The sequence below is a fragment of the Pongo pygmaeus genome, chromosome 1 (assembly GCF_028885625.2).
Source record: "Pongo pygmaeus isolate AG05252 chromosome 1, NHGRI_mPonPyg2-v2.0_pri, whole genome shotgun sequence".
In the NCBI taxonomy this organism is placed as follows: domain Eukaryota; kingdom Metazoa; phylum Chordata; class Mammalia; order Primates; family Hominidae; genus Pongo; species Pongo pygmaeus.
In genome coordinates, this window is record NC_072373.2 from 218,644,272 (window position 1) to 218,664,683 (window position 20,412).

Genomic DNA, 20,412 nt, shown 5'->3' on the forward strand with positions numbered 1-20,412 from the left:
TGTGCAGTCATGTAGGGGCATGACGTCATCGATGAATGAAAACCGGGAATTACTCAAATACTATTCTCCCTGGTTTTTTGCAATCCAGCGTACAGTGCTTCACCTTCTGAATTATATATTTCAGCTGCTTCCAAAAATGAGGATGACATGGAAGGGTCATGAGAATTCAATGAGACAATTTAGTGTAGCGCATGCCACGCGGGAGTCACTCATTACGCCTTAGTTACTATATAGGGACAGTGCGGTGCTGATTGTCTAGAATCAAAAATACCGGGCTTGGTGACTTATGACTGTAATCCCAGCACTTTGGGAGGCTGAGGCAGGAGGATGGCTTGAGCCCAGGAAGTTAGAAATAATACATGTAACACATCTAGTGCAAAGCCCAGATACTAGATGCTCAATAAGGAGCTGCTTATTATTTTATTATTTTTACTAACAATAAACATCTTCATAAATGCATGTTATTAATTTTCCTAGCAGACCACCTGGCTTGCATGCAAATTCTCATCACTTCTGAATTTTGAGGAGTCTAGACTAATGGCTACTAATGTTTCCTGTTGGCTATTTCCCCCCATGGGTTTTGGTTTGGTTTCTTTTCATCAGAGTATACAGAAGGTGCTCAATAAATGCGTACTGGACAGAAGTGCATCAGTGGCAGTCTGCAGTTTTGTTTAGTGTTTTTTTAAGACAGAATCTTGCTCTGTCGCCCAGACTGGAGTGCAGTGGCGCGATCTCAGCTCACTGCAAGCTCCGCCTCCTGGGTTCAAGCCATTCTCCTGCCTCAACCTCCCGAGTAGCTGGGATTACAGGTGCCCACCACCATGCCCAGCTAATTTTTTGTATTTTTAGTAGCGACAGGGTTTCACCGTGTTAGCCAGGATGGTCTCAATCTCCTGACCTCGTGATCCGTCTGCCTCGGCCTCCCAAAGTACTGGGATTACAAGCGTGAGCCACTGCACCCGGCCGGCAGTCTACAGTTCTAATTGGGTGTCCTGAGCACAGGAGCAAGCAGGACATTGCAGACATCGAGTTTGTGTGTCTATTTCACCTTCTAGCATAGTTTCTTTTCTACCACTTTAAGAAGGAAATTCAAGGTTTTCCTGCTACATTTTTTCAGAGTGTGAACCCAAACTGCTTGGGGTCAAATCCCAGCTCTGTGTGACCTTGGCCAAGTTACTTGATTTTTCTCTGCTTCAGTTTCCTCACCTCTAAAAAGAGAATCATAATAATAGTATCCCCAGCCAGGCACGGTGGCTCACGCTTGTAATCCCAGCACTTTGGGAGGCCAAGGCAGGCAGGTCACCTGAGGTCAGGCGTTCAAGACCCGCCTGGCCAACATGGTGAAACCTTGTCTCTACTAAAAATACAAAAATTAGCCAGGCATGGTGGTGGGTGCCTGTAATCCCAGCTACTCAGGAGGCTGAGGCAGGAGGATCGCTTGAACCTGGGAGGTAGAGGTTGCAGTCAGCCGAGATTGCACCACTGCACTCCAGCCTGGGCAACAGAGCAAGACTCCATCTCAAAAATTAATAATAATAATAATAATAATAGTATCCCCTTTTCACGGGTTAGATGAGCTCCTGTGTGTGAGTCATCTGGCCATGCCTGGCAAGTAGCGAGCACTAGGTGAATATTAGTTACCTATGGTTGTGCAGGGGAGCCCCAAGGGCTCGGCCAGAAGAGTAGTACAAGGAAGATGGGTACCTAACCAACTCCCATTTCCTAAAAGAATAAAAAATGGATAAAAGCATGGGTTTCCTCCTACAACCATGCTTAGCAGCCTCCCAGGGTTAAATGGGTTAAATGTGAAGACACGTTTAGGACAAAGTGGGTGAGTTTCCCAGCAAGACTGGCCATGTCAGTGGATGTTATTGTTTATAAACTGCTATTTATTGAGCCTCTTTTTTTTTTTTTTTTTTCTTTTGAGACAAAGTCTTGCTCTGTCGCCCAGGCTGGAGTGCAGTTGTGTGATCTTGGCTCACTGCACCCTCCGCCTCCCAGGTTCAAGCAATTCTCCTGTCTCAGCCTCCCGAGTAGCTGGGATTACAGGCACTTGCCTCCATGCCCGGCTAATTTTTGTATTTTTGGTAGAGACAGCGTTTCACCGTGTTGCCCAGGCTGGTCTTGAACTCCTGGCCTCAAGTGATCCACCTGCCTCGGCCTCCCAAAGTGCTGGGGTTACAGGCATGAGCCACCATGCCCAGCCAATTGAGCCTCTTCGATGTTCCAGCCATAGAACGACCTGGAGCCACTAGACACTTTACAGCTGCTGCTGCATTTGGCCCTCACAGCAACCCTGCAAGAGAGCTTTTATTCCCGTTTTACAGATGACGGAACTGAGGCTCAGAGAAGCAGTTACCTGCCCAAGTCCACACAGCTTGAAACTGGCTAGCTGAGCATGCTTCTTCCACAAATTTGCACTGCTTCCATGGGAGTTAATAGCTGTGCCAGTTCCCCGTGTCCCCATCCCACCCACCGTGGAGAGGAAGGAGAAAATCCTGTACACAGACGTGCTTGAGGCCTCCTCTGTCGGCTTCCCCGGCAGGGGTCTTACCAAGAAGGATTCCCCTTAAGCCCATGGACTTTGGTCTGTCCATCCTGCCTTCCCTTTCCCAAGAGACAGGACAGGCCACAGGTGGAAGCCAGAGAATCCAGACTCTCCACGACACCTGTAGGACTCCAGTATCAGTGAGCTGCCTCAACACACTCATCTCTGTAGAACGGCAGAGGCTGGCCCCTCTTGACCACAGGGCTGTGGGCCTCAGAATCACCATCATGGCCAGGCGTGGTAGCTGCATTCACACCAGTAATCCCAGTGCTTTGGGAGACTGAGGCAGGGGAATCACTTCAGCCCAGTAGTTGCCAGCCTGGGCAACATGGCAAAACCCCATCTCTAGAAAAAATAAAAAAATTATCTGGGCATGGTATGTGCACCTGTAGTCCCAGCTACTCGGGTGGCTGAGGCAGGAGGATTACTTGAGCCCAGGGAGGTCGAGGCTGCAGTGAGCTGTGATCACGTCACTGCACTCCAGCCTGGGCAACAAAGTGAGACCCTGGACTCAAAAATAAAAAATAAAAAAAGAATCACCATCGTGATGACAAAGGAATTACAGGGCAGGGGGTAAGATCCATGTGCCTCTGAGGCCAAGCCCCCACTGGGAGTCCGAGGGCTGCCTGTTGCTCAGGAATGACATCAAACCTGGGTGATTCATCACCCTTAATCTTCCTGGTACCAGAGCGGGTCACAAGCTCTTTGTGGGATTGGGGTCAGAGCCAGCAACATGAGCCCTCCATCTATAGATCCAGGAGGGGCAGGAAGAGCAGTGAGCAAAGGTGATAGAGCATCGGCTAGGTTTGAATCCTTAGCGCCCTACTGACTCAACACAGCCTCAGTTTCCTTATCTGTAAATCGGGAGAATAATTTGTACATGAGTCTGGCACTTAGGGAACATCATCATTGTTTGGGTCTAGGGTCAGATGCTTTTAAATAGTCATGAGAAGCCCCTGATGTTTGCTTATGCAATCACTCATTCATTCATTTTGAGATCCCATGGAAAGCACTGTGCAAATCTTTGAATCAATGAATCAATGAATGAGTTAGTGAACCAGCAAGCTGAGCTGAAGCCATCGCTAGCCGAGCCCCTGCCCCAGACAGAATGAGCAGGACACATTTGGGAAGCAGAAAGTCATCAGTGTGTTCAGTCCTTCAAGTATTTATTGAGCACATACTATGTATCAGATGCTGTGCTACATGCAGGGCAGCAGAACCGACCAGGCCTCCACCCTCATGGAACTCATAGCCTAATGGGGGAGACAGGCCACTGACAAGGAAACAACCCAAAAAGCAAGGCCTTCCTAGGTGGGGTGAACGTGGTCAAGGAAATTAGCAGGGGACGGGATCAGAGGTCGCTTTGGGTGGACTGGCCTGAGATGTCTCCCAAAGGAGGAGCTGGGAGGAGAGAGCCAGGCCGTTGAGAGAGCTGGCAAAAAGCCCTGACCCGAGCATGTGATGTGACAAGAACAGAAATGGGCCTGTCCTGACGGAGCAGAGTGTAGGGAAAAGGACTCAGAAGGACAGCCAGGGCCCAGATTGCACAGGGCCATGGAAAGGCCAAGCCCTAGGACACTGGGAGCCCTTGGAGGGCTTGGGAGAATGGGTCCCCGGTGGGTGGGCTAGAAGTCCTTGACTCAAGAAGAGACCCCTGTGTGCCTGGAGGAGTGAGGGAATGTGGCACCTGGATGAGTGTGGGGTAGAGGGAGTATTCCAAGCAGGCCTCGAATCTCTCAGACAGGAAAAGCCAAAGGGTGACCCAGACATGTCAGCCTCATAAAGACTTCCAGATAAGCACATGCCTCTCCAGGAGAAACCCACTGTGTCTCTTCCTGTGTTCAGGTTTCCCAACCTGTTTCCCCCACTGAAGCCGGAGACGGTGGCCCGGAGGACAGTGGAAGCTGTGCAGCTCAACCAGGCCCTCCTCCTCCTCCCATGGACGATGCATGCCCTCGTTATCTTGAAAAGGTATGGGGCTGGGAGAGAACACTCTGGGTCAGGGGAAAGTACGCATGTGATCGATTAGTCATGTCTGCTGCGGACTTGAGCATGAGGAGTGCTGGCACATTTGCCGTTGATGTACTGTACTTACTGTGGGGCAGTAGTTCTCAGACTTGTTAGTCACAGGGCCCCTTAGAATTCTAAAAAGTATGGAGGAACCCAAAGAGCTTTTGTTAATGTGAGTTGTAGCTATCGCTATTTACTATATTAGAAATTAAAAGCCAGGGCCAGGCGTGGTGGCTCATGCCTGTAAGCACTTTGGGAGGCCGAGGCAGGTGGATCACAAGGTCAGGAGATTGAGACCATCCTGGCTAAAATGGCAAAACCCTGTCTCTACTAAAAATACAAAAAGAAATTAGCTGGGCATGGTGGTGGGCACCTGTAGTCCCAGCTACTCGGGAGGCTGAGGCAGGAGAATGGTGTGAACCCACGCGGTGGAGCTTGCAGTGAGCTGAGATCGCGCCACTGCACTCCAGCCTGGGCAACTGAGCAAGACTCTGTCTCAAAAAAAAAAAAAGAAGAAAGAAATTAAAAGGCCAGAAAAATGTTATAAGATGTATACATTTGTTTATAATCTTTATTCATTTATAAATAGCTATAACAAACCCATTACATTAATATAAATATATTTTTATGACAACTAGTTATGTATTCTAAAACAAAATAAATGTAGTCAGGAGTGGCATTGTTTTACATTTTTGCAAATCTCTTTGTTTGGCTTAATTGAAGACAATTGGATTCTTATACGTGCATCTGATTTCAGTTTGTTGTGATATCTCGTGTCACGTAGCCTCTGGAAAATGCTACCATTCACTGAGAGAATGAAAGTGAAAAGACAAATAACATCTTAGTATTATTACAGAAACAATTTGGCCGGGCACGGTGGCTCATGCCTGTAATCCCAGCACTTTGGGAGGCCGAGGTGGGTGGATCACCTGAGGTTGGGAGTTCGAGACAAGCCTGACCAACATGGAGAAACCCTGTCTGTACTAAAAATACAAAAAAAAATTAGCCAGGTGTGGTGGTGTGCGCCTGTAATCCCAGCTACTTGGGAGGCTGAGGCAGGAAAATCACCTGAACCCAGGAGGCGGAGGTTGCGGTGAGCCGAGATCACACCACCGCACTCCAGCCTAGGCAACAAGAACGAAACTCCGTCTCAAAAAAAAAAAACAATTTGACCTCACAGACCCCTGAAGAGATCTCAGGTACCCCAAAGGTTCCTGGACCTCACTTTGAGAACCACTGTTCTAGAGCCTATTGGTCATAGCCCCTGTCCTCAGGAAGTTTACTGTTAGAGGGAACATGGGGATCTTGATGTCAAGGGCTCAGAATTCACAGAAGTGTCTTAGTACCAGTCAGGTGGGATGTAGCAGGGCAGACCACTTTGGGGAGGCAGGCTTTATAAAGGAGAGACTCCTCCTCCAGAATTTGCCTGGCATCCTATTCCCCTAGAACTTTCCAGGCTTTGTGCAGCAAACCCTTCCCATCCCAGTCCCACACTCAGTTTTCTTGGGCCTCTTAGTACAGCAGGAGATCCTTGTCCCCGGAGCCACAAGTGACCATGGGCTCTTGGCTCCCCTGGGGCTCTGGCCCCCGCCTAACTGAGCCCCTCTGACCTGGAAGTCCTTTTCAGGAAGGTAAGCCCCCAAGTGCCAGGCTGGCCCCTGCTCCCATGCGACATGCACTCCCAGGAAAGCCAACTTCTGCCCTGGCTGCTGGGACATGGTGAGCCCCAGCTGAGGGGCTGCCCCAACACATGCAGGGCACAGAAACCTCGAAACCGAGGGGCAAGCCCGATCAGCCCTCTCTTCCCCAAACTCGAAGCCCTTTCAGAGGCGCAGGGAAGGGGGCACCCAGGGGCATCCAGGCCACACCTCGGCCTCCCTCAGTCCATCCTGACCTCAGGTCTGAGATGCTCCTTGGCCGTCTCTAGGACCCCCTAATTAATCAGGGGCTCAGGTCCTTACTGAGGCCAGGCTGCCACCCTCCACCTCCGAGGAGCTTCTTAGAAGCCTTCCAGAGCTTTCTAGAGAAAAGTTGGTCTAGAACACCTCAGCGCTCTCCACAGTAAGCCCCCAGCCTTCATTTTCCAACCTTCCCCACAATTACTTTTCAACAGGAAGGAGGAGCCACCCCCCTCCCCATTCTCTGAACTGCATCCCTCCTCACCTTCCCCAGGAGAAAGCAAGGCTCAACTGTAATGCCACCACCCCCAGGAAGCCTTCCAGATTGCTCCAGCTGGAAGTGAACCTTTTTCATCTCGTACTTAGAGTAGGCCAGGACCCTTCAGTTTGAGTCACCAAACAGCCTGAGGGCCCTCTCTGTGCCTGGCCCATGCGAGGGCCTGGGGATCAGAGATTAAATACCCACCATGAAGGACCCCACAGGCTTGACAAGTAAACGGGCGAGGACTACACCAGGGCTTGCTGGGGAAGTGCCGGGGCTCTGGGTTGCATGAGGAGAAGTCTTAGGGTGAGCCCAGGACTCTTCCCCGGAGGATGTGACACCCAGATGGAACCTGATTCCTCAGATTCACACCGTCATCTTTGTGGAATCAGGGGCAGTTGGGATCGATGGATCTCTGAGCTGCCTGTGGGCACCAAGATGCTAAGTGCTTGGTTTTGAAAGTGTGTTGTCTGAAAGGAGAGAAGGTCAGCACTCCACTCTACAAGGAACACACACAGGTTAAGCCATTGTCACCTACTTAGTGGCATCTAACCATCATTTGTTTTTAATGGGTACAAATAATAGACCGAATAAGAACAAGTCTTTGATAGCACAACAGGGTGACTATAGTTAATAATAATTTAATTGTACATTTAAAAATAACTAAAAGGGCCAGGCGCAGTGGCTCACGCCTATAATCCCAGCACTTTGGGAGGCCGAGGCAGGCGGATCACCTGAGGTCAGGAGTTCAAGACCAGCCTGGCCAACATGGCAAAACCCCGTCTCTACTAAAAATACAGAAGTTAGGCGGGCGTGGTGGCGCATGCCTATAATCCCAGCTATTCAGGAGGCTGAGGCAGGAAAATCGCTTGAGCCCAGGAGGCAGAGGTTGCAGTGAGCCCAGATCGCGCCACTGCACTCCAGCCTGGGCGACAGAGTGAGACTCTGTCTCAAAAAAACAAAATAATAAACATAAAAATAAATAAAAATAACTCAAAGAGTATAGTTGGATTGTTTGTAACACAACAGATAAATGCTTGAAGTAATGGATACCCCATTTATGCTTATGTGATTATTATACATTTGCATGCCTGTATCAAAGTATTTCATGTACCCCATAAATATATATACCTACCATGTACCCACAAAAATTAAAAATAAAAAAATGAGCTCTGTTTCAGGATCTAGGAAAAAGATAAAAATTTTAAATTAAAAAAAAAGTTTGCTCTGACCACTCACTCTCTGCCTTTTTAAAACATGTATTTTAAAAAGAGTGTGTGTGTGTGTGTGTGTGTGTGTGTGTGTGTGTGAGACAGAGTTTTACTCTTGTCGCCCAGGCTGGAGTGCAATGGCGCGCTCTCGTCCCACTGCAATCTCTGCCTCCCGGGTCAAGCAGTTCTCCTGCCTCAGTCTCCCGAGTAGCTGGGATTACAGGTGCCCGCCACCACGCCCGGCTGATTTTTGTATTTTTAGTAGAGATGGGGTTTTGCCATGTTGGCTAGGCTGTTCTCAAACTCCTGAGGTAATCCACCCACGCTGGCCTCCCAAAGTGTTGGGATTACAGGCGTGAGCCACCAAACCCAGCCTGAAAAGAATTTTTGAGACAGGGTCTGGCTCTGCCACCCAGGCTGGAATGCAGCAGTACAATCTCAGCTCACTTCAACCTCCGCCTCTTGGGTTCAAGCCATCCTTCCACTTCAGGCTCCCCAGTAGCTAGGACTATAGGCACATGCCACTATGCCCAGCTAATTTTTGTATATTTCTGTAGAGACAGGGTTTCACCATGTTGCCCAGGCTGGTCTTGAATTCCTGGGCTCAAGCAATCCGCCCACCTCGGCCTCCCAAAGTGCTTGGATTATAGGCGTGAGCCACCGCGCCCAGCCTCCCCCTGCCTTTTTAACAGCTGCTTATCCACTTACTTGAAAGCTCTTCCCCTGGGGATTGTGGGGGTTTGGGGAGAAACTGGTGTGTGGCTTGGAGGGGTGGGGAGCACTTTCAGGAACTAGCCCTCTGCTGCGCCGTCTCATATGGCCACCAGCGACCCAGCCCCTGGATCCTGCCCCGCTGACCATCGCTGACCATCGCTATCTTCTTTTCTTCCTCCCGCTCCAGCATACTCCCACAGGCTGCACTCGAGGAGATCCACAAATTCTCAGGAACCTACACCTGCATGAACACTTTCAAAGGGCGGACATAGAAACAGGATGAAGACATGCTTGAGGAGTTTGGGGGCCACAGCACCTGGGCACACACCTGAGCACCTGTCCATTGGCATGCTTCTGCTGGGTGAGCAGGACAGCTCCTGTCCCCAGCGAAGAATCCGGCTGCCCCTGGGCCAGTCCCAAGACCTTTGCACAGGACTGATGGGTGTAACTGACCCCCACAGGGAGGCAGGAAACCAGCCAGAAGCCACCTTGACACTTTTGTACATTTCCAGTTCTGTAGAGTTTATTGTCAATTGCTTCTCAAGTCTAACCAGCCTCAGCAGTGTGCATAGACCATTTCCAGGAGGGTCTGTCCCCAGATGCTCTGCCTCCCATTCCAAAACCCACTCATCCTCAGCTTGCGCAAACTGGTTGAACGGCAGGAATGAAAAATAAAGAGAGATGGCTTTTGTGAGTTCCTTTGTTCAAATCTTCGGTGGGCAGTTGGGAGGGAGCAAGTCCCAACCACAAAACTCCATCCTTTGAGAGAGAACTGGTCTGTTCAAGGTCCCCAACTGCCAAGGGTGGAGAGAAGGGGGCCGAAATCGGGAGAGAAAGTGGAGCCCAGACCTAGGGGCAGAGAGAGATGCCGGGTTCCTTGCTGGCTCCACCAGGCCCCTCCCAGCAGCCATGGGTTGAGGCCGCTTTGTCTCCTTGGTGTGACCTTTATGAACCAGTCTGCAGACAGCTGGCCACAGCTAGAGATGCCCTCTGTCCTGCCATGGCACCACCAGCCTCCAGGCCACCAACTCAGGAGAGCAAAACCAGTGTTTATGGAGCACCCACTGTCTACCTAGGGTGTGTGTGTGGTGCAGAGAGGGCAACGTTGCTGAGAAGACCACCAGTACAAGAAGCCAATAATCTGGTTAGGAAAGGATCACAAGTCACCGGAAACACAGTGACAACTCCTCACCATAAGGCCAGTGCCAAGGGGTGCTACAGTCCCATTTGATCACAGGGACAGGGGGAGGTCTGGAGTGGCAGAAGAGATTGGCCCAGGTTCCATCAATGGGGCAAAGTCACGGCCAAAATGACCTAGTAGAGATGCCCCCTGCTTCCTCCGGGGTGCACGCTCCCTGCTGCCACAAGCTTAATAAACCTCACCTTGGGCAGTGGGGAAGAGAGTGGGCTATGTCATTTCATATCAAGTAACCTCCATTCCATACAGCTCTTGCAGATGAGTGCCAGGGTGGCAGGAGGGGAGCAGGCAAGGTCCCCAGGAGGTGAAGGAGGTCACAGCCATCTGACCCAACCCAGGAAGCTTCCCCAAGAGTCACATAAAGTCTTAACCTACATGCAAACCTCAGGCCGAAACCTCCCAGCTTAGAGAATATTAGACATAACTCAGGTGATCATCAGTCTGGTCTATGTGCAGAAATGCCAAGTCATGATTATAGCCATGCTTTTTTTTTCTTTTCTTCTCTTTTTTTTTTTTTTTTTTCAACATGGGAACTTGCTCTGTCACCCAGGCTGGAGTGTGGAGTGGAATGGCACAATCACGGCTCACTGCAGCTTCGACCTCCCGGGCTCAAACAATCCTCCACCTCAGCCTCCAGAGTAGCTGGGACTACAGGTGCATGCCACCACGCCCAACTGTTTTCTTTTTATTTTTCGTAGAGACAGAGGTCTTGCTATGTTGTCCAGGCTGGTGTTGAACCCCTAGGCTCAAGCAATCCTCCTCCCTCAGCCTCCCAAAGTGCTGGGATTACTGGTGTGAGCTACTATGCCCAGCCTGTAGCCACTCTTGATTGAGTACCTAGAATGGAGGCCAGCCCCCAGGCATAACATTTTAACTCTTCATTATCCATACCACTTGGCAGCAGCTGAAGACCAAAACAACACAACTTCGAGACCGCTCTGGAGACTTCCAACAGCCTTGATGTGGAGCAGCCAGAATGTGACGCCCAAATCTCAGTGGCTTCCAACAATGAAAGTTTCTGCCTTATTATTGCTACTTGTCCTTCAAGAATGGCTACAGGTGTGCTCCGTGTCATCTTCGCTCTGAAACTTAGGCTGACCAGGGGGCCTCTGGGAGGACGTCTTGTGGCACAGGGTAGACATACCTGGTGAACTGTGCACTGGCTCTTGAAGTTTCTGCCTGGAAACAATACCATCACTTCTGCTCACATTTCATTGGCCAGAACAGGTCATGTGGTGGAGCCTGCTATTAACATAGCAGGAAATACAATCCCGCGTGGAGGAGCAGTCGCTAGTTCTGAAACAGGCTGCCACGCCAGGGAAGAAGACATCATGAGCAAAAATTAAAATATAGGTTGAGGACAGAGGGAAGCAGATGTATGGCTTCCAACGGCAAGCCCAAGGACACAGTGACTTTTGGGAGGGCACAGAAGGTGCTAAGCAGAGCCCTAAAGAGGCAACTGTCAGTGTTCACCTCACGCTAAACTTATTTAGGATCTCACTCTGTTGCCCAGGCTGGAGTGCAGTAGCCCGATCATGGCCACTGCAGCCTCCACCTCCCAGGCTCAAGCAATCCTCCCACCTCAGCCTCCCGAGTAGCTGAGACTACAGGCATGCGCCACCACACCTGGCTCACTTATTCACCTTTTGTAAAGACAGGGTCTCACTATGTTGCCCAGGCTAGTCTGGAATTTCTGGCTCAAGCAACCCTTCTGCCTTGGCTTCCCAAAGGAAAGCTGAGAGTACAGGTGGGAGCCACTGCACCCGCCCCACACTAACCTTTTGAAAAGTGGTATTATGAAGCCCATTTCATAAGTGAGAAGACACTCAGCAGGGGAAACCCTTGCCCAGGTTAGTGGGCTTGTGAGCACTGGAGCCAGATTTTTTTTTTTTTTTTTTAGGAGGGACAGGGTGTTTCTCTGTTGTCCAGGCTGGAGTGCAGTGACACAATCATAGCTCGCTGCAGCCTGGAACTTCTGGGCTCAAGGGATGTAGAACCAGCTCTGCCTGACCTCCAAGTCCCTTTGCTGACTACAGTACCAGGCAACAGCAAATGACGAGGCCCCAAGCCAGGACCCCATCTCCTTTTTGGTCCTTGAGGACATGTTACCAAAGTGTGGGGTGTTGCCAAAGAGGTCCTCCTGGAATGTCCACACCCATCTATCACCCCACCCTTAGTGTGTCTAGACATGAGTGAGCCCACAGGGCAGATGTCTATCACTGGCTCTCCCAGGAAACAGATTGGGGATGAGCATGTCTCAGTGGGCAGGGATAAACGAGGAGGATGAAGTGGGGGTCTTGTCTTAGTCCCGATTTTTCTGACTAACCTTGAGCTGCAGACAGACTTGTGTCCTCATGGTGTGGCCCCAGCCCAGCCTTTTGGAGAGGATTTGACTCCTGAGGTTTCCATGAAATTGCATTCGGACTGCAGGCCAGGAGTGCAGCAACGATCCCTGAAGTCTGATTGGACTCTGGGAGTTGCAAGCCCCGCCAGCCCTCCCCAGTTGCATTAAGAACCAATCGCTGTGTTAGCAGAGTGGGACCCTGGCTTCCCAGAGCCCCAGGGGCTTCTGACAGCAGGGCAGGGCCTGGTCCCACCCCACTCCCTCCCTCTCAGCCAGGAGCTTTCAGTCTTTTTCTGGATCTTTTCCCAGAGGAACCAAAAGAAAAAGCACTGGGCAGAATCCCAAGAGGCCCCATTCTGGTCCCTCTCCCAGATGGTTTGGCACTCAGAAAGCCTTGAGAGTGAGCGTGGAGAACTAATTCTGTCCTTAGCCTGGCCATGCAAAGAAGAGTGACAAGTGCCAAACCCCCATGGGGCAGGATGGAGCAGGCCACCCTGGGAAGAGGACTTGGGTCCTGGGAAATAACCTCGTTGCCATGCTTAGGGTTCCTCCCCATCCCCAAGGAAAACCAAATTGGAGGTAGGGATCCAGCCCAGGGAGGCAGCAGACCCAAGCCCCATGCTGGCACCCTTCTAGGGGCCTGGACTATCTGGCCTGGTAAATGGTCAGGAATTGAGTCTGTGGCCACTGCCCTGCTCCCGGGGGACAGAATGCTTTGACAAATGGACTTTCTTCTTCTTGAGCCAAACTGATGTCCGGGAGGGACCAGGGTGACAGAAAGCTCCTGAGCTGAACACACGGAGAGTCCTGCCTGATGAGGCAGACAGCCCTTGCCCCTGGGGATGTCCCAGTTCAGTGGGGATCAAAAAAGGGGCCAGGTCACAAATACAGGAACCCCACTCCCCCAGTCCTAATCAGCACAGAGGGAAGAAGATGGTTGTGGGTTGTGGACAAGGGGGTCATCTACGGTGAGAAGCAACCACCACCCACCACAGCACATCTGGGACTTCTGACCCTGAGGGATCTTCTCTGATATTCAGGAGAGGCCTTCCAGGGGAAGCAGGTCTATGATAAGAACCCAGAGGTCTATGCCTACGAAGAGGGCTTCTATATATGGGCACCCCTCACTTGAGGAAAAGCCAGGAGGTGACCAATATCCCTTGTATTAGTTCATTCTCACACTGCTATAAAGAACTACCCAAGACTGGGTAATTTATAAAGTAAAGAGGTTTAATTGGCTCATGGTTCCACAGCCTGTACAGGAAGCATGGCTGGGGAGGCCTCAGGAACACTAACCTCAGGAATCATGGCAGAAGGCAAAGGGGAAGCAATCACATCTTCACATGGCCAGCAGGAGAGAGACAGAAGGGGAGAGTGCCACACACTTTTAAACAACCAGAGCTCATGAGAACTTACCCACTATAACAAGAATAGGGAGGGAGAAATCCACCCTCATGATTCAATCACCTCCCACCAGGTCCCTCCCCCAACGTTGGAGATTACAATTTAACGTGAGATTTGGGTGGGGACACAGAGCCAAAACATAAAATTCCATCCCTGGCCCCTCCCAAATCTTATGTCTTTCTCACATTTCAAAACCAATTATGCCTTTCCAACAGTCCCCCAAAGTCTTAACTCATTCCAGCATTAGTTCAAAAGTCCAAATCCAAAGTCTCATCTGAGACAAGGCAAGTCCCTTCTGCCTTTGAGCCTGTAAATCAAAAACAAGTTAGTTACTTTCATGATACAATGGAGGTATAGGCATTGGGTAAATGCTCCCATTCCAAAGAGGAGAAATTGGCCAAAATAAAGGGGCTACAGACCCCATTCAAGTCCAAAACCCAGCTGGGCAGTCATTAAATCTTAAAGTTCCAAAATAATCTCCTTTGACTCCATGTATCATATCCAGGCCATGATGACACAAGAAGTAGGCTCCCAAGGCCTTGGGCAGCTCCACCCCTGTGGCTCTGCAGAGTACAGGCCCAACAGCTGCTTTCACAGGCTGGTGTTCACTGCCTATGGCTTTCCAGGCACACAGTGAAAGCTGTTGGTGGATCTACAATTTTTGGTGTCAGGAGGACAGTGGCCCTCCTCTCACAGCTCCACTAGGCAGTGCACTAGTGCGGACTCTGTGTGGGGGCTACAACCTCACATTTCCCCTCCACACTACTATAGTAGAAGTTCTCTGTGAAGGTTCCACCCCTCCAGCAGACTTCTCTCTGGACATCCAGGTGTTCCACACATCCTCTGAAATCTAAGTGGAGGCTCCCAAGCCTCAACTCTTGCCCTCTGCACACCCACGAGCCCAGCACCACGTGAAAGCTGCCAAGGCTTTGGGTTTGCACCCACTGAAGCAATGGCCCAAGCTGTACATTGGCCCCTTTTAGCCACAGCTGGAGCTGGAGCAGCTGGATGCAGGGCATCATGTCCCAAGGCACCAGGGCTCTGGGCCTGGCCCACAAAACCATTTTTCTCTCCTAGGCCTCCAGGCCTATGATGGGAGGGGCTGTGCAAAGGTCTCTGATGTGCCCTGGAAGCATTTTCCCCATTATCTTGGCTATTAACATTCAGCTTCTCTTTACTTAAGCAAATTTCTATAGCCTTGAATCTCCCCCACATACACACCAAAAAATGGGTTTTTCTTTTCTACCACATGGTCAGGCTGCAAATTTTCCTAATTTTTATGTTCTGCTTCCCCTTTAAGTACAAGTTTCAATTTCAGACCATCTCTTTGTGAACACATATGAGCATATGAAGTTAGAAGCAGCTAGGTCACATTTTGAATGCTTTGCTGCTTGGAAACTTCTTCTGCCAGATACCCTAAATCATCTCTCTCAAGCTCAAAGTTCCACAGATCCCTAGAGCAGAGACACAATGCTGCCAGTCTCTTTGCTAAAGCACAGCAAGAGTGACCTTTCCAATTCCCAGTAAGTTCCTCTTCTCCATCTGAGACCATCTCAGCTTAGACTTTACTGTCCATATCACCATCAGCATTTTGGTCACAACCATTCAACAAATCTCTAGGAAGTTCCAAACTTTTGCTCATCTTCCTGTCTTCTTCTGGGCCCTCCAAACTATTCCAACCTCTGCTTGTTACTCAGTTCCAAAGTCACTTCCGCATTTTCAGGTATCTTTATAACAATGGCCCACTTGTCTGGTATCAATTTTAGTGCCATTCTCACACTGCTATAAAGAACTACCTGAGACTAGATAATTTATAAAGAAAAGATATTTAATTGACTCACAGTTCCACAGGCTGTACAAGAGGCATGGTGGGGGAGGCCTCAGGAAATATACAATCATGGTGGAAGGGTGAAGGGGAAGTAAGCACATATTCACATGGCAGCGGAGAGAGGTCAAAGAAGGAAGGGGTACACTTTTTTTTTTTTTTTTTGAGACAGAGTCTCACTCTGTCACCCAGGCTGGAGTGCAATGGTGCAATCTCAGCTCCCTGCAACTTCTGCCTCCCAGGTTCAAGCAATCCTCCTGCCTCAGCCTCCCGAGTAGCTGGGTCTACAGGCGTGTCACCACTCCTGGCTAATTTTTGTATTTTTCATAGAGAGGTGGTTTCACTATGTTGGCCAGGCTGGTCTCGAACTCCTGATCTTGTGATCTGCCTACCTCAGGCTCCCAAAGTGCTGGGATTACAGGTGTGAGCCACCAAGCCTGGCCAGGGCTACACACTTTTAAACAACCAGATCTCACGAAAACTCACTCATTATCATGAGAACAGCAAAGGGGAAATCTATCCCCATGATTCAAACACCTCTCACCAGGTCCCACCCCCAAACCTGGGGATTAAAACTCAACATGAGATTTGGGTGGGGACACAGAGCCAAGCCATATCATCCCTCAACCCAAAAGGAAGACTTGGGGACATCCCTGGAATGCTGAGCTCCCTGAGAGTGGGGCTGTCACACTGTGATGTGATTTACCGATATTTGTTACCACACAGCTCTCCATAAACGAAGGCTGTCCACTGTGAACCAGAGTTGGCTCAGCCTGGGCCAGGGGGCCACTGCCTCTGAGTTGTACAGGGTCCAACCCCCACAACCCCCTGAGGCACTCAACTCACAGCAACCCTGGTGCTCAGATGCCCCTTCCAGGGTGCCCCAGTTCTCCCAGATCCACCATGAGGCCAGGGGACTCCCCAAGAGGTGGGAGGCCCTGATATTTGGAGGGAGGAAATTCACACTCTGGAGTTCCACTGGCCTGGGTTCAAATCCTGGCTCTGCCAACTTTTAGTGTGATGTGAACTTTTTTCACCTGCAGAGCAGAGGTGATGCAGTTCCCCACCTGCCTCCTGGGGCTGTGGTAAACATCCAGTGCTCATGGGATCTAAGAAGGCCCTGTGAACTTCTGAGGGCATGGTGTGATGCTGGTGGCTCCCACGGCTCCCAGCCAGGACCCAGCTGTCCCCCAGGACACATGGGGTCACCGCCTTGGTTTGGCCTGTGAGAGCAGCATCCTGCAAAGCCTGGCTGGTTCACTTGTGATTGGGGTGGGATAAAGCTGTGGCTCAGAACACACCAACATGGGCTGGGCGCAGTGGCTCTTGCTTCTAATCCCAGCATTTTGGGAGGCTGAGGCGGGTGGATCACTTGAGGCCAGGAGTTCAAGACCAGCCTGGCTGGCCAGGCGCGGTGGCTCACACCTGTAATCCCAGCACTTTGGGAGGCTGAGACGGGCAGATCACAAGGTCAGGAGATCAAGACCATCTTGGCTAAAAAGGTGAAACCCCATCTCTACTAAAAATACAAAAAATTAGCTGGGTGTGGTGGCACGCACCTGTAGTCCCAGCTGCTCAGGAGGCTAAGGCAGGAGAATCACTTGAACCCTGGAGATGGAGATTGCAGTGAGCCGAGATTGCACCACTGCACTCCAGCCTGGGCGACAGAGTGAGACTCTGTCTCACAAAAAAAGAAAAAAAAAAACCCACCAGCCTGGCCAACATGGTGAAACCCCGTCTCTACTAAAAATACAAAAACTAGCTGGGTGCGGGTGCGGTCATACGCGCCTGTAATCCCAGCTACTCAGGAGACTGAGGCACGAGAATCATTTTTTTTTTTTTTTTTTTTTTTTTTGAGACGGAGTCTCACTCTGTCACCCAGGCTTGAGTGCAGTGGCGCAATCTCAGCTCACTGCAAGCTCCGCCTCCCAGGTTCACACCATTCTCCTGCCTCAGCCTCCTGAGTAGCTGGAACTACAGACACCCGCCATGGTGCCCGGCTAATTTTTGTGTGTGTGTGTTTTTAGTAGAGACGGGGTTTCACCATGGTCTCGATCTCCTGACCTCGTGATCCGCCCGCCTCGGCCTCCCAAAGTGCTGGGATTACAGGCGTGAGCCAGAGAATCTCTTGAACCCAGGAGGTGAAGGATGCAGTGAGCCAAGATTGCACCACTGCACTCCAGCCTGGGCAACACAGCGAGACTCTGTCTCAAACGAAAAAAAACAAAAAAGAAAACCCCAACATGGTGGTGAATGAGGAGCAGGGGATGCCCCTGGGGAGGGCAGAGCAAAGGGGCCCTGCGGGACAGGAAGTCTACATGGGAATGGGCTACAGTCCTTCAGCATATGGCAGGTGGGCAGGATATTTACAGGACATTTCTCTGCACCTCCCACCATCGCTGGCTCTGGGCAGCCCCTTGGCACCCAAATCTCTATGGCTTGGGAAGAGAATAAAAGAAGTTCTGCAGAAGGCACTGCTGGGAGTGGCAGGATCTTCACTGCCCTGCCCTGCTGGGAGCCGCTCTTTCACGCGGGTCCCCATGGGAGGCAGCAGGCCTCAGAGGGAGGGCTCTCAAAGAGGCTTCATCACAGACTTGCTGGCTAGGAAGGCCAGTTCAGCGAGGCCTGGGCTGACCCAGGAGGCTGGCCAGACAGTGGCTGGCTGTGTGACCTCAGGGAGTCACTGACTTCTCTGGGTTGAACTACTAGGAGCCCCTTAGTACCCCATCCCCTACCCATCCTTCCCCTGGGGATTTGGAGGATTCTTATGAGAGGAATAATGAAAAAGCCCTTTGCAAATAAATCTGCCCTGGCCGGGTGTGGTGGCTCACACCTGTAATCCCAGCACTTTGGGAGGCTAAGACGGGTGATCACCTGAGGTCAGGAGTTCAAGACCAGCCTGGCCAACATGGAGAAACCCCGCCTCTTCTAAAAACACAAAAAAATTAGCCGAGCATGGTGGTGCATGCCTGTAGTCCCAGCTACTCAGGAGGCTGAGGCAGGAGAATCACTTGAACCAGGGAGGCAGAGGTTGCAGTGAGTCAAGATAGTGCCACTGCACTCCAGCCTGAGCGACAGAGCGAGACTCCATCTCAATGAATAAATAAATCTGCCCTATGCAGGGAAGCTGGGCTATCTCTCCAGGTGTTGAGCAACAGTGAGGAAATATTTCTGAGGGTTTCTAGCATAGTGGCCACATCACAGATGTCAATGGGTTCCATCTACATATCACCCAGACACCATTCTAGTATCTTGGCAGCTCACATTCCACAGCTCAGTCTCTCTCTCTCCCTTCTAAGAAGATGCTGAGCTCTCACTGAGAGCACTTGGGGCTCCCTGCATACACCATGCAGTCCCTCCACCTGGAGCTCTGTCTCTATCTTCTCCCATCCCAGCTCGCAAGCCCCGCCTCAGATGTCACCTCCCGGAGGTGTCCCAGCCAACTATGGTGGCTCTGAGTTGCTCCATCTCAGCTTTTTGCTTATTTTATTCATCAATCATCTCACCACTTGCCACTGTTATTTTTTATATTTTTTTATTTTTATTTTCGAGATGGGGGTCTCACAATATTGCCCAGGCTGGTCTTGAACTGATGGACCCAAGCAATCCTCCCTCCTTGGCCTCAGGATTACAAAGTGCCCCAGGATTACAGGCATGAGCCACTGCCTCCTGTCTATTTTTTATATTTCTCAGCTTTATTGAGATATAACTCACACCACACAATTCGCCTATTCAAGTGTGCAATTCAGTGGCACTCAGCATATTCACAGAGTTATGTGAACATCACCATAATCATTTTAGGACAGTTTCATCACCCCAAAAAGAAACCGTGTGCTCATTAGCAGCCTCTCTCCATCTTCCCCCAACTCAGCCCTTGGAAACCCCCAATCTACTTCTCCCTCTGTGGATGTGCCTGTTCCGGATACTTCATATACATGGAATCCTACAGCATGTGGCCGTTCATGACCAGCTTCCTTCACGAGCATCACGTTTTTGAGGTTCATCCACGGTGGAGCGTGGATCAGGACTTCGTTCCTTGTTACTGCCAAATCATCTTCACAGTACGGCTCTATGGTTCTCCCACAAGTTGTTCATCCATTTATTCGTCACTATCAATGAATATTTGGGGCTATTTTTACTTATTACTTTCTTGCTCTGTCTGAATCTCTCTCCCCCTCTGGATCAGACACCCCAGGAGAGCAGGGGTGGCCACTTTTCTCAGCACCGGGAAGAGTGCCAGGCATGGACTAAACACTCAGTGAATGTTTGCTGTCTGAACAAAGAGGGACAAATTCTTCTTCTTCTTCTTCTTCTTCTTCTTCTTCTTCCTCTTGCTTTTTTTTTTTTTTTTTTTTTTTTTTGAGACAGAGTTTTCTCTTGTTGCTCAGGCTGAAGTGCAATGGCGTGATCTCGGGTCACTGTAACCTCCACCTCCCAGGTTCAAGTGATTCTCCTGCCTCAGCCTCCCGAGTAGCTGGAATTACAGGTATGCGCCTCCATGCCCAGCTAATTTCATATTTTTAGCAGAGACGGGGTTTCACCATGTTGGTCAGGCTGGTCTTGAACTCCTGACCTCAGGTGATCCACCTGCCTAGGCCTCCCAAAGTGCTGGGATTAGAGGCATGAGCCACCATACCCAGCCCAAATCCTTCTTCGGAGGCAGCCAACATGGGTGCTTTGCTGTTTACCCCAAACACCCTGTTTTCCCACACACCTTCCCTTTTACTTGCACATGGGCCCTTGAACAAGGAAACCAACACAGATTATTCAGTGTTTGATGTCAATATCAGCATTTCCTCCACAGCAGCACTGCTGGCTTCCCAGATGGGATTCTTCATTGTGGCGGGGGCTGTCCCATGCTCCGTAGGGGTCTGGCAGCTTCCCCCGTCTCCACTCACTGGTTGCCACAAGCACCTTCCTCTGCCCCAAGTTTTGACAACCCAAAGAGTCTCTGGACATTACCAAATGTCCTCTAAGACAGTGGTCCCTAACCTTATT

At 50.5% G+C, this 20,412-nt stretch overlaps 1 protein-coding gene and 1 pseudogene across 3 annotated transcripts in view; both read left to right on the forward strand.

Annotated features, from left to right (window-relative positions):
• The window catches only part of DHRS3 (dehydrogenase/reductase 3), a 51,589-nt gene extending 42,252 nt beyond the window's left edge, over nucleotides 1-9,337 (forward strand). For all 3 annotated transcript variants that reach the window (XM_054438620.2, XM_054438630.2, XM_063659577.1), the window contains exons 5-6: nucleotides 4,394-4,519; nucleotides 8,831-9,337. In XM_054438620.2, the coding sequence (XP_054294595.1) occupies nucleotides 4,394-4,519; nucleotides 8,831-8,915 (211 nt within the window). In that variant the 3' untranslated portion in view covers nucleotides 8,916-9,337. The remainder of the gene's footprint in view (nucleotides 1-4,393; nucleotides 4,520-8,830) is intronic.
• Nucleotides 7,182-7,282, forward strand: LOC129024002 (U6atac minor spliceosomal RNA; annotated as a pseudogene).
• Nucleotides 9,338-20,412: the final 11,075 nt, after the last annotated feature.